The sequence below is a fragment of the Pristiophorus japonicus genome, chromosome 10 (genome assembly GCF_044704955.1).
Source record: "Pristiophorus japonicus isolate sPriJap1 chromosome 10, sPriJap1.hap1, whole genome shotgun sequence".
Lineage (NCBI taxonomy): Eukaryota > Metazoa > Chordata > Chondrichthyes > Pristiophoridae > Pristiophorus > Pristiophorus japonicus.
Window position 1 is genome coordinate 142,222,861 of NC_091986.1, and position 12,159 is coordinate 142,235,019.

The following is a 12,159-nucleotide window of genomic DNA, read 5'->3' on the forward strand; positions in this document are numbered from 1 at the left end:
AATCGGGAACTAAAAAAATCTGACGTAAGTACTTTAGAATGGCGTAGAAACTTTGGCGAAACTTGCAGATTTTATTCTGCTCCAAAAAAAACAGCGTAGGCCAAAAAAAAAGGCGCAGAATGGTGGCGAAAATTCAACCCTACAAAATTAAAATAATTTTTCAGGGCCATAACCTTTTGTTTAGCAGTCAATATGCTGTTAAAACCCGAGTTACATCTAATCCAGCATACTTAACATTTAATGGTGTATTTAACATAGATGTTACTACGGAAAAGTCCAAGTTTTCAGAGGTTTTACTTATTTTACTGATTACCGGCTATGGCGGGGGGTTGGGGAGGGGAGGGGAGGGTGGTGGGGTGGGTGGAGTGGCCACAGTGCAGCCAGTGTTGAAACAACGAATGACTGACCACAACTTCAGGATTTCCGAGTTTAGATGCGCATGCGCTACATCCTGATGTTGCGGTCAGTTTCAAAGGGTAGTAACGGTGACGCTGTTTGCTGTCATTACCCACTGCAAATTCCAGCCCATTGTGTTGCTGAAGTTACTGTTTCCATCGTAAATTGCAGTTGCACTTCACTAGTAATTAGTGACCATGACAGGTACTTCAAATTGTAATCCTTAGTTATAAAGAGACTTTGTACTTTTTTAATCTTTTGAGATGTTTATTTGAGTGAATCTTCAAAGTACTGTGATAAATCGAGGAAAAAATATTCCCACTTAACTTCTGAGCCGTAGGTACCATGTCAAACTATGAGTGACTGCTGTGGAAAATGGTCTGAAAACATGTGATAAGCTTCAAAATACTGGATAATTATGTGTTATTCAATGAATTGTAGTACTGTTTCTGTTGACAATTACTGAAAGTAAATATGAGCACTTGACACTGCTTAATCTGAGGTCACTGTCACAAGAAGGCAAGTTTGATCTGGGATGAATTTTTGAATGAATAACAGAAAAAAGTTGTTGTTGATATTTTTGGAATGCAAAGGATTGTCACAGATTCTGCTTAAGATTTTTATGGTCAGAGTCTTGGGCAGTCTGTTTTATTAAAGAGCAGCGTTGGGGCCGTGCATGAGGCCCTGAGGCAGTCAGAGGCCCCGAGTGGATCCAGTCCCCAATACTGGTCGTCACTGACAGCAGTCCAGGCAGGCTGAGCTCTCAGCCTAAAGTATTCTGTTTCTGCACAGCTGGACGCTATGAATCCTCCCCATCATTGGCGAATACATGGGCACCACTGGGTCTGTGCAAGCCATGCAATTGGAGAGTCAAGGGCCACGGGCAGATCCAATTCTTTCAAAAAAAACCCTTTGCGTGAGCCCCCCCTGTAAGGCAAATGCCGCCCTGTTTTCTTTTCAATAGTCTAGGGGAATGATCACAACCTGTGGTGTGGGGCTAATCATGGTGTTCGGATATGGTAAATGTTCTGGATTTACTGTGTTTCGATTTCTGCTGCACAGTTCGAACAACTACTACCCTAAAACTATCTTCCATATTGGAAAATTCTGTTCATAAAGCTGTATCTCCGCATATGGTCAAGTAAATGTGTAGCACCATTTTTGTGGAAGTCAGCCGAACAATGGTGCTTGAAGATTTTAGAAGCTCCAACACGGTTAGCATAAGATATGGTTAATATTTTGAGTTGTCCATTGTCCAGTTATATACATCTATCTCTACTTTTTGACGAATGCCAATCAAAAAAATGCATGCAAGCTATTGTGAATTTGAGGTTTGGTTGGCTCTCGTGTGCTACACTGTATGGAATAACAATTTCTATTTCTTCTGTGCAGACAAGGAAGGCTGCAGTTTAAGCCTCCATTTGAAGAATTACGGGCAAAATACTACAGAGAAATGAAGAGGTTTATTTCTATTCCAAACCAATTCAAGGGTGCAAGTGAACCAGGGGAAGAGCCTATCTTTGTTGCCATGATAGAGAGAAATGCAAAAGGTTTTGTCACTGTTTTTAGTAAAGCAGAAGATCTGTTCAAACGCTTGGCAGCAGCATTGGACAAGTTTCAGGTAAAGCTGTTTGCCAAGTCAACCTAATTTTGATTTCTAATTTGAAAAGTGTTGTTGTACTTTATAGAATCATAGAATGATATAGCTTATAAGGAGGCCATTCGGTCCATTATGCTTGTGCCTGCTCTTTGAAAAAGCCATCCAATTGTTCCTACTCCCCTGCTCTTTCCCAATAACCCTGCAAAATTTACCTTCAAATATTTATCCAATTCCTTTTTGAAAGTTACTATTGAATATGCTTCCCCCATCCTTTCAGGCAGTGCATTACAAATTATATCAACTCGCTGTGCAAAAGAAATTCTCCTCATCTCACCTCTGGAGCTTTTGCCAATTACCTTATATCTGTATATTCTGGTTACTGGCTCTTCTGCCACAAGAAACAGTTTCTCCTTATTTACCGTTATCAAAACCCTTCATGATTTTGAACACCTCTATCAAATCTCCCCTTAATCTTCTCTGCTCTAGGGAGAACAATTCCAGCTTCTCTAGTCTCTTAAACATTGCAAATGTAATGCCCCTATATAAAAAGGAGGCAGGAAACTATAGACTAGTTAGCCTAACATCTGTGTTTGGGAAAATGTTGGAGTCCATTATTAAAGAAGCAGTAGCGGGACATTTGGAAAAGTATAATTCGGTCAGGCAGAGTCAGCATGAATTTATGAAGGGGAAGTCATGTTTGACAAATTTTATGGCATTCTTTGAGGATGTAACAAACAGGGTGGATAAAGGAGAACCAGTGGATGTGGTGTATTTGGACTTCCAGAATGCATTTGACAAGATACCACATAACAGGTTACTGCACAAGATAAAAGTTCATGGGGTTGGGGGTAATATATTAGCATGGATAGAGGATTGGCTAACTAACAGAAAACAAAGAGTCGGGATAAATGGTCCATTCTCGGGTTGGCAATCAGTAACTAGTGGGGTGCCGCAGGGATCAGTGCTGGGACCCCAACTATTTACAATCTATATAAATGACTTGGAAGAAGGGACTGAGTGTAACGTAGCCAAGTTTGCTGACGATACAAAGATGGGAAGAAAAGCAATATGTGAGGAGGACACAAAAAATCTGCAAAAGGACATAGACAGGCTAAGTGAGTGGGCAAAAATTTGGCAGATGGAGCATAATGTTGGAAAGTGCGAGGTCATACACTTTGGCAGAAAAAAAATCAAAGAACAAGTTATTATTTAAATGGAGAAAAATTGCAAAGTGCTGCAGTACAACGGGACCTGTGGGTACTTGTGCATGAAACACAAAAGGTTAGTATGCAAGTACAGCAAGTGATCAAGAAGGCCAATGGAATCTTGGCCTTTATTGCAAAGCGGATGGAGTATAAAAGCAGGGAAGTCTTGCTGCAGTTATACAGGGTATTGGTGAGGCCACACCTGGAATAGTGCGTACAGTTTTGGTTTCCATATTTACGAAAGGATGTACTTGCTTTGGAGGCAGTTCAGAGAAGGTTCACTAGATTGATTCCGGAGATGAGGGGATTGACTTATGAGGAAAAGTTGCGTAGGTTGGGCCTCTATTCATTGGAATTCAGAAGAATGAGAGGTGATCTGATCGAAACGTATAAGATTATGAGGGGGCTTGACAAGATGGATGCAGAGAGGGTTATAAATCTGTGGAACTCACTGCCTCAGAGAGCTGTGGATGCTGGGCCATTGAATAAATTTAAAACTGAGATAGACAGTTTCTTAACTGATAAAGGAATAAGGGGTTATGGGGAGCAGGCAAGGAAGTGGACCTGAGTCCATGATCGGATCAGCCATGAGGGGCCGTATGGCCTACTCCTGCTCCTATTTCTTATGTTCTTATGTTCTTATAACTGAAGTCCCGCATCTCTGGTAATATTCTAGTAAATCTCCTCTGCACCCTCTGCAAGGCCTTGACATCCTTCCTAAAGTGTGGTACCCAGAATTGGCCACAATACTCCAGCTGAGGACTAGCCAGTGTTTTATAAAGGTTTAGCAGAAATTCCTTGCTTTCCTCTATTTATAAAGCCAAGGATCTCGTACGCCCTTTTAACAGCCTTCTCAATTTGTCCTGCCATCTTCAAAGATTTGTCTACGTACAGCCCCAGATCTCTTTGTTTCCACACCTCCTTTAAAATTACACCATTTAGTGATAGAAGTCTTGTGTTGAGTGTGTATCAGTTACACATCTACATGCCACACTTAAGTGTATATCACACTTGCAGCTGATTGGCTCAAGTATAATCATACACCAGCAACAAATCATTACTTTACAGCCTACCAATGAACAAGTTAAGCAAATAAAGAGAAGGAAACTAGTGATATCCTCTTATTTTCTTCTGACTTAAGCCGATGATTTTCAAGCAGCTGTTAATTTGCTAAATTTACTTAGCAACAGCAATTAGCCTCTCATAATGTCAGTATTCACAGCAATGAAACTTTGTAGCCTTAAAAGGTTAGTCCAGCTTAAACACAACTCTTTTTAAATGATATAACTCAACCATGTTAAAGGGGAAAGCCTATTGTACCTGGTATTCCCAGGCTGTATCGCATCCAAGTACTAACCAGGCCTGCATCTATTTTGTTTCCGAGATCAAACGAGATCGGGCTTGCCCATGCTTGTTTGGCTGTAGAGCCAGCTTAAACACAGCTTCATTTTAGAGGTAGAATGATGCATTGTGTATTGCATGTGTAATGCTTTTGTTATTGAAAAAACAGTAATTTACCATGAACAACATCAAGAGAGGTCTGCTAATTTTATAATTATATTTAAATGTCTGTACATTCAGGAGGCTTACTATGATACTTTGGTTGTAGTTGTGATACCTGATTATATTCCTTCTTACCACAATTTTGGTTATTATATCACCATTGATGTTATCAGCTTTTCACTGCACTGGAAATATTGGGTGGCCTTGTAGTTAAAATGAGAGACCATTTAACACACAACTAGATGATTGAAGGTTTGAATGTCCTGACTGCCTATTGTTCACATGTGCCTCTTTAGACAGATGACAGAAATGCATCTAGTTAGATGGAGCTTCATATAGAGGCAAAGCTTTCCACCTGAGGAATGGAAAAAAACTCGCATTTGAAAAAATAACATAGATCTAATGAGCGTTTGTACAGCCATTAGAATTTTGGAATGCAGTACATCTACCTAATCGAATGTAAATGATGAATTTTTCCCTTCACGCTCATCCAACAGAGTAAACATGGCCTTGGTAGGCTTGTTAACAGGAGTAGTTTGGAAACATTGCAGCATAACTAGATGTGGATTCCAAGTGAAATCTGAATTGCTGACAGAAATTTTGAGAATGAATTGGACCATCTGTCTTTGATATAAATACATTATTATTTCAATTCAACAATAACTTGAAAAATATGCCTAACATTTAGAAGAATGTCTGAGTGCTTTACAAGAGGGGAGGAGGCCATAATATCAGGAGATTGGAAAAGATTCTGGGGAGGAGAAGATGGGAACAACAACTTGAATTTAAATCACACCTTTAACATAGTGAAACGTTCCAAAGCACTTGACAGGAGCATAATCAGACAAAAGTTAACACCGAGTTAAAGGTGGAGATATTGGGTCAGGTGACTAAAAATGTGATCAAAGATCTAGGTTTTAAGCAGCATCTTAAAGGAGGTGGAGAGGTTTGGGGAGGGAATTCCAGAGCTTGGTGCCTAGATAACTAAAGCCATGGCTGCCAATGGTGGGGCAAAGGAATTGGGGATGCACGAGAGGCCAAAGTTGGAGGAATGCAGAGTTCTCTTGGTGTTGTAGGGCTGACAGATGTTAGAGATAGGGAGGGATGAGGCCATGGGAGGACTTGGACATGAGGATAAGAATTTTAAAATGACATTGGACCGGTTGAGCACAGGGGTGATGACTTGGTTTGGATACGGGTAGCAGAGCTCAAGTTTATAGACGGTGGAAGATGGGAAGCCAGAAGAGAATTGATGTAGACTAGTCTGGAGGCAACAAAAGCATGGGTGAAGGTTTCAGTACATAAGAAGACAAGAAATAGGAGCGGGAGTAGGCCATTTGCCCCCTCAAGCCTGCTCCGCCATTCAATAAGATCATGACTGATCTGATCTTGGCCTCAACTCCACTTTCCCGCCCACTCCCCATAACCCTCGACTCTCCTATCATTCAGAAATCTATCTCCACCTTAAATATATTGACCTAGCCTCAACAGCTCTCTGGGTTAGAGAATTTCAAAGATTCATGGCCCTCAGAGAAGAAATTTCTCTTCAGCCCCGTTTTAAATGTGCGACCCCTTATTCTGAAACTATGTCCCCTAGTTCGAGATTCCTCCACAAGGGGAAATATCTTCTCTGCATCTACCCTGTCCAGCTCCCTCAGAATCTTATACATTTCAATAAGATCACCTCGCATTCTTCTAAACTCCACTGAGTATAGGCACAACCTACTGAACCTTTCTTCATAAGACAACCCCTTCATCTCAGGAATCAACCTCGTGAACCTGCTCTGAACTGCCTCCAATGCAAGTATATCCCTCCTTAAATAAGAAGACCAAAATTTTACGCAGTACTCCAGGTGTGGTCTCACCAACGCCCTGTACAGTTGTAGCAAGACATCCTTACTCCATCCCCCTTACAATAAAGGCCAACATTCCATTTGCCTTCCCAATTACTTGCTGTACCTGCATACTAACATTTTGTATTTCATGTACAAGGACTCTCAGATCCCTCTGTACCGCAGCATTTTGTAGTCTCCCTCCATTTAAATAATAATTTGCTTTTTTATTCTTCCTACCAACGTCAATAACCTCACATTTTCCCACATTATACTCCATCTGCAAAATTTTTGCACACTCACTTAACCTATCTATATCCCTTTGCAGATTCTTTGTGTCCTCTTCACAACTTACTTTCCCACCTACCTTTGTATCATCCGCAAATTTGGCTACATTACACTCGTCCCTTCATCCAAGTCATTAATATAGATTGTAAATAGTTGAGGCCCCAGCACTAATCCCTGTGGCACTCCGCTAGTTACTGAAAATGACCCATTTATCCCAGCAGATGGGCAATATTATGGAGTTGGAAGTAAGTAGGCTTTTTTGAAGGTCTCGTAAACAATGCTATGAAGTGGCACTTACTCACCAATAACCTGCTCACCAATGTTGAGTTTGGGCTCTGCCAGGACTACTCGGCTCTAGATCTCATTATAGCCTTGGTCCAAACTTGGATAAAAGAGCTGAATTCCAGGGATGAGGTGAGAGTGAGTGCCCTTGACATCAAGGCAGAATTTGACGGAGTGTGACATCAAGGAGCCCCAGTAAAACTGAAGTCAGTGGGAATCGGAGGGAAAACTCTCCACTGGCTGGAACCATACCTAGCACAAAGGTAGATGGTTGTGGTTGTTGGAGGTTGATCATCATAGCCCCAGAACATCACTGCAGGATTTCCTCAGAGCAGTGTCCTAGACCCAGCTGTCTTCGGCTGTTTCATAAATGACCTTCCCTCCATCATCAGGTCAGAAGTGGGGATGTTTGCTAATGACTGCACGGTGTTGAGTGCCATTCACAACTCCTCAGATAATGAAGATGTCCATGCCAGCATGCAGCAAGACCTGGACGACGTTCAGACTTGGGCTGATGTGTGGCGCGAATGTTGTTTGCCACTTAAGTGCCAGGCACTGGCTATCTTCAACAAGCAGAGTCTAACCACTGCCCTTTGACATTCAATGGAATTACCATCGTCTAATCCCCCACCATCAACATCCTGGAGGTCACCATCGACCAGAAACTTGACTGGATCAACCACATAAATACTGAGCCAACAAGATGCTGGGTATTCTGTGGCAAGTGTCTCTCCTCCTGGCTCTGCAGAGCCTTCCCACCATCTACAAGGCACAAGTCAGGAGTGTGATGGAACACTCTCCACTTGCCTGGATGAGTGCAGCTCCAACAACACTCAAGAAACTTCACACAATCCAAGACAAAGCAGCCCGTTTGATTGACACCCCATTCATCACCGCAAACATTTACTCCCTCCATCACGGGCGCACCATGGCTGCAGTGTGTACTATCTACAAGATGCACTGCAGCCAAGGCTTCTTCGGCAGCACCTCCCGAAACCATGACCTCCACCACCTAGAAGGACAAGGGCAGCAGGCACACGGGAACACCATCACCTGCAAGTTCCCTCCAAGTCACACCCAATTGTGACTTTGAAACATATCGCCATTCCTTCATCGTTGCTGGGTTAAAATCCTGGAACTCCCTTCCTACTAGGTTTACTTCACAGATTCCAGCAGTTCAAGATGCCGGCTCACCACCACCTTCTAAAGGGCAATTAGGGATGGACAATAAATGCTGGCCTTGCCAGTGATGCCCACATCCCACTTAATAGTGGTCGAAAGAGGTGGTGGTGAGATAGAGTTGGGTATCGTCTGCATACATGTCTTTGGATGACGTTACCAGGGGGCAGCATATACATGAGAAATAGGAGCGGGCCAAGAATAAATCCTTGGAGGACTCCAGAGGTAATGGTGTGGGGGCAGGAAGAGAAGCCATTGAGGGGGGATTCTCTGTCTACAACTTGATAGGTAAGCGTGGATTCAGACGACAGCAGTCCCACTCAGCTGCACAACGGAGGAAGGGCGTTAGAGAATGTTGATGTGGTCAACTATGTCAAAGGCTGTGGGGAGGTTGAGAAGAATGGAGAAAGATAGTGCACCATGGTCACAGTCACAGAATGTCATTTGTGACTTTGATTAGGACTGTTTCAGTGCTGTGGCGGGGCGGAAACCAGATTGGAGTGGTTCAAACATGGAGTTGTGGGAAAGATAGGCCTTGATTTTTGAGGCGACAACATGTTCATGGACTTTGGAGAGGAATGGGAGGAAAGGGGTGGTAGTTTGCAAGGACAGAGGGGCCAAGGGTGTTTTTTTTGAGGAGGAGAGTGATGATGTTAGATTTAAAGAGGACGACATTACCTGAGGAGAAGGAACTGCTTCCAATATTCGCCAGCTTCGGGGCCAGGAAAGGAAGTTTGGTCATCAGCAGTTTAGTGGGAATATGGTCGAGAGAACAGGGGTGCGTCTCATGGACAAGGTAAGCTTGGAGAGGGCATGAGAGGAGATAGGAGAGAAACTAGTTATGAGAGTTCAGGTCTGTGACAGCTGAATGGATGGTTTCAATCTTATTGACAAAAGTCCATGAGCTCTTTGCACTTGTTGGAATCGAGGGTGGAAGCGTTTAGTACTCTATGCTTTTAAAAACCTAATATTAAAAATAACTATATCAAATCCTCTCTGGAAAAATGAACCAAAATCCCAAAACATGACATTAAGTTACTTGATTCTTTATTATAGCCGGTTTAGGACTATATCAGGAACCACCAGCCAGAGGATCTTATTCAAAGTAATCAAGTTTGCACATAAAAATGTTGGTTGTGAACTGTAATATCCCTTATCTAACAGTGTTCTCTACACTTCTAGTTATTTCAGTTTGTCACAATTTTTATTAACATCCAAGTTGAAAACAAATACAATGAATCAGCAGTTCACAAGTAGTTCATCAGGTAGAACTACTAACTTCAATTGTCTATCTATTACCTGTACTAATTAGTAATGGTGAACTTTTTCTAAAAGGAATGGATTGTGCTCGGACAAGTGGATGTTGAAGCATTAGTTGAGGAACATCTCCACACTGTACATGACTGGGAGAAGAATTTTAAGGCTCTCAAAGCAAGAGGAAAAGATTCTGAAAGGCTTCCAAGGTTGAATTACGTGATTTACATATATACCTTTTTTTTATAAAAAAAGAAAATTCATTACAATACAGCATGATGAGGAAAAGATGAACTAAGCAGTAAATGACTCTTTAGGGGGTCTTTTAGGGCCTTTATTGAATGCTTGCTTAGGATCACATGTATCAATGATGTAATGAACAATAATCATTGATATAAAGTAACTATAAAATCAAAATGCAAAATGCAACGGCATGATTAGCACAAACTTTAAGTTGTGGGATGTCAAGCCTTTTCACAGTTGTTTAACTAAGTGAATGCCAAATGGAAATAAATATGTTTCATAGAGGCAGTAGAAATAAGTAGGATATTGCATAGTTTAAGGAGAAAGATGAATACTGAAAATTGAGTAATGGGGAACCAATGAAAGAAGACTAAAAAAGAGAGGAATCACTGATGGCTGATCTACAAGACTAGCAAAGAATTAGGAGGTGGGCATTATTTTATTTGTAAGTTTTAATTTGCTCTCTTCTCCATTTTATTACAATAAATTTTTCTCAGCTCTGTAGGTTCCCCTGTTATAAACCTTTTTTGACCAAACTGGTTAAGTTCTCTGCTGTTACAGTGGCAAGAGTGTTGTGAAGTGAGGGATTTTTGCACTGTTTTGCTTCAGCCCGCCCCTCCTTCAGGAAAGACCTTGGGGTGGACAAACGCCTCTGAACCGCAAGAAAATGGCGCGCCTACCTGATTGCTCCGGATCTTCGAACACTTGCTCTCCTGGACCTGTAGGCATACGCCTGCGTAAAGGCGCACGTATTCCAGGGACGCAGCAGTTCGCCAACGTCCCTGGGATCATGTGGGCCAGCCCAACCAATGACAAAAGGGGGTTACGTACGGAATCCTCACAAGCATAATAGAAATCACCTAATAAAATTTCACACCGTTTAAATAAAAATAAATAATCACAGGTTCAAAATTAATTAAAATACCATGGGGCTGAAATTGGTGAAGGGCAAGGGCCGCCCAAGTGCCGTCCAAAGTACCGCCGATGGCCGCCGAGATACCTCGGCAAAAATGTCCTTGAAAGGGCGTCCTGCGGCAAAAGAGGGACTTGCGCCGTCAATCTGGGCGGCAGCGGGTGGGAGCTCTCATTCTCGGCGGCAAAGGTGCTTGCTGCCCAAGTGCCGCCAAGGATGGAGTTGGGCCCACGGAGGGCCGAAGAGCTGCAAATAAAAAGCATAAAAAAAAACATCAGAAAACCTTCAGGGGACCCCATCAAGGTAAGTCGCTGGAAAGAAAAAATTTTAAAATTGTTTACTAACCTGGCAGCGGTCCACACCCTTTCTGGCGCTGACTCCCGCCCGCACCAATCTGGCATCTCGGTGGGCGGGAGTCCACTTACGCCACTCGGCTGTCCGCTGATGTCAGCGGGCGGTTCCCGATGGTTCTACCCTCCCGCCCACTCCAGCCCAAATCGAAACTGGCATTGGGCGCAACTCGAGGAGGAATGTGGGCGGCAGTGGGCGGTAAGGTCATCAATTTCGACTCCCATATAATTAAACATTTAAAATAAAAATTACATTTTTTTGAAAAATAAATTTGATCATTATTAAAAGGGACAAAAATAACCTAAACTAATTTTAAATGTAAGGGAATATTTAAATGATTAAAAAAAAACATTTTAACATTTATTTTAACCCTTATGCCTGGTAAAAGAAGGCTGTACGCCTGCTTTTACCAGGTGTAAGGGTTAGGTGGGTATTCGCTGGACAAATAGCCCAACTCTGCACCAGCGAATGGGTATGGTCTGTCCAGCAGAAACTTGATAGATCACAAGTTCCAGGTTTTCACACATGCACATCGCATGCGGAAACCGGAAACTTGCAGGGCACTTAAGACGGTGTGTGCCGTGCGAACGCTGTCATAGGCCTCATAAAAATCTTGGCCCTTATTTCCATTAGATGCTTTATTGTGGCATTGTGCAGAGAATTATGAGTTAATCACACCACCGAGGGCAGAACAGGCTGATGTGACATAGGATAGATTTCTTCCTGTGAAAATAATTCCCAATTTATAGTTGCAAATAAGAGTTGAATCAGTAAAGATGGGCTCCTGTTTATGATGACAAAAGTTGCAAGTTTATTAAAACATGAATTAAATAGATCTATATTGTATGTTATGTAAATTTGGCCAATTGCCATTGTAAACCTCGTTAGTCTCCATTATTGAATTTGTGGGAATGCAAAAATAGGGTTGCTGTCTTCATGACAGCCTTCAGTCATCCCACACCCTGGGTGTTAGCAAAACTTAGCAAGCCTATCTAATTCCCATAGGGTGGGTGAGATTCACAGGGTTAAGAATTTGTATAAGAGGCAGTACAGAATACAGTAAATAAATTGGATGACACGATTATCATTTTTCTCATTGTTTTTTCTCATTTG

At 42.1% G+C, this 12,159-nt stretch overlaps 1 protein-coding gene across 3 annotated transcripts in view; it reads left to right on the top strand.

The window, feature by feature from the left end:
* Positions 1 to 12,159, top strand: part of dync2h1 (dynein cytoplasmic 2 heavy chain 1) — a 994,370-nt gene that overhangs the window by 117,047 nt on the left and 865,164 nt on the right. For all 3 annotated transcript variants that reach the window (XM_070892150.1, XM_070892151.1, XM_070892152.1), the window contains exons 18-19: positions 1,789 to 2,017; positions 9,621 to 9,748. In XM_070892150.1, coding sequence (XP_070748251.1) covers positions 1,789 to 2,017; positions 9,621 to 9,748 — 357 coding nt within the window. The remainder of the gene's footprint in view (positions 1 to 1,788; positions 2,018 to 9,620; positions 9,749 to 12,159) is intronic.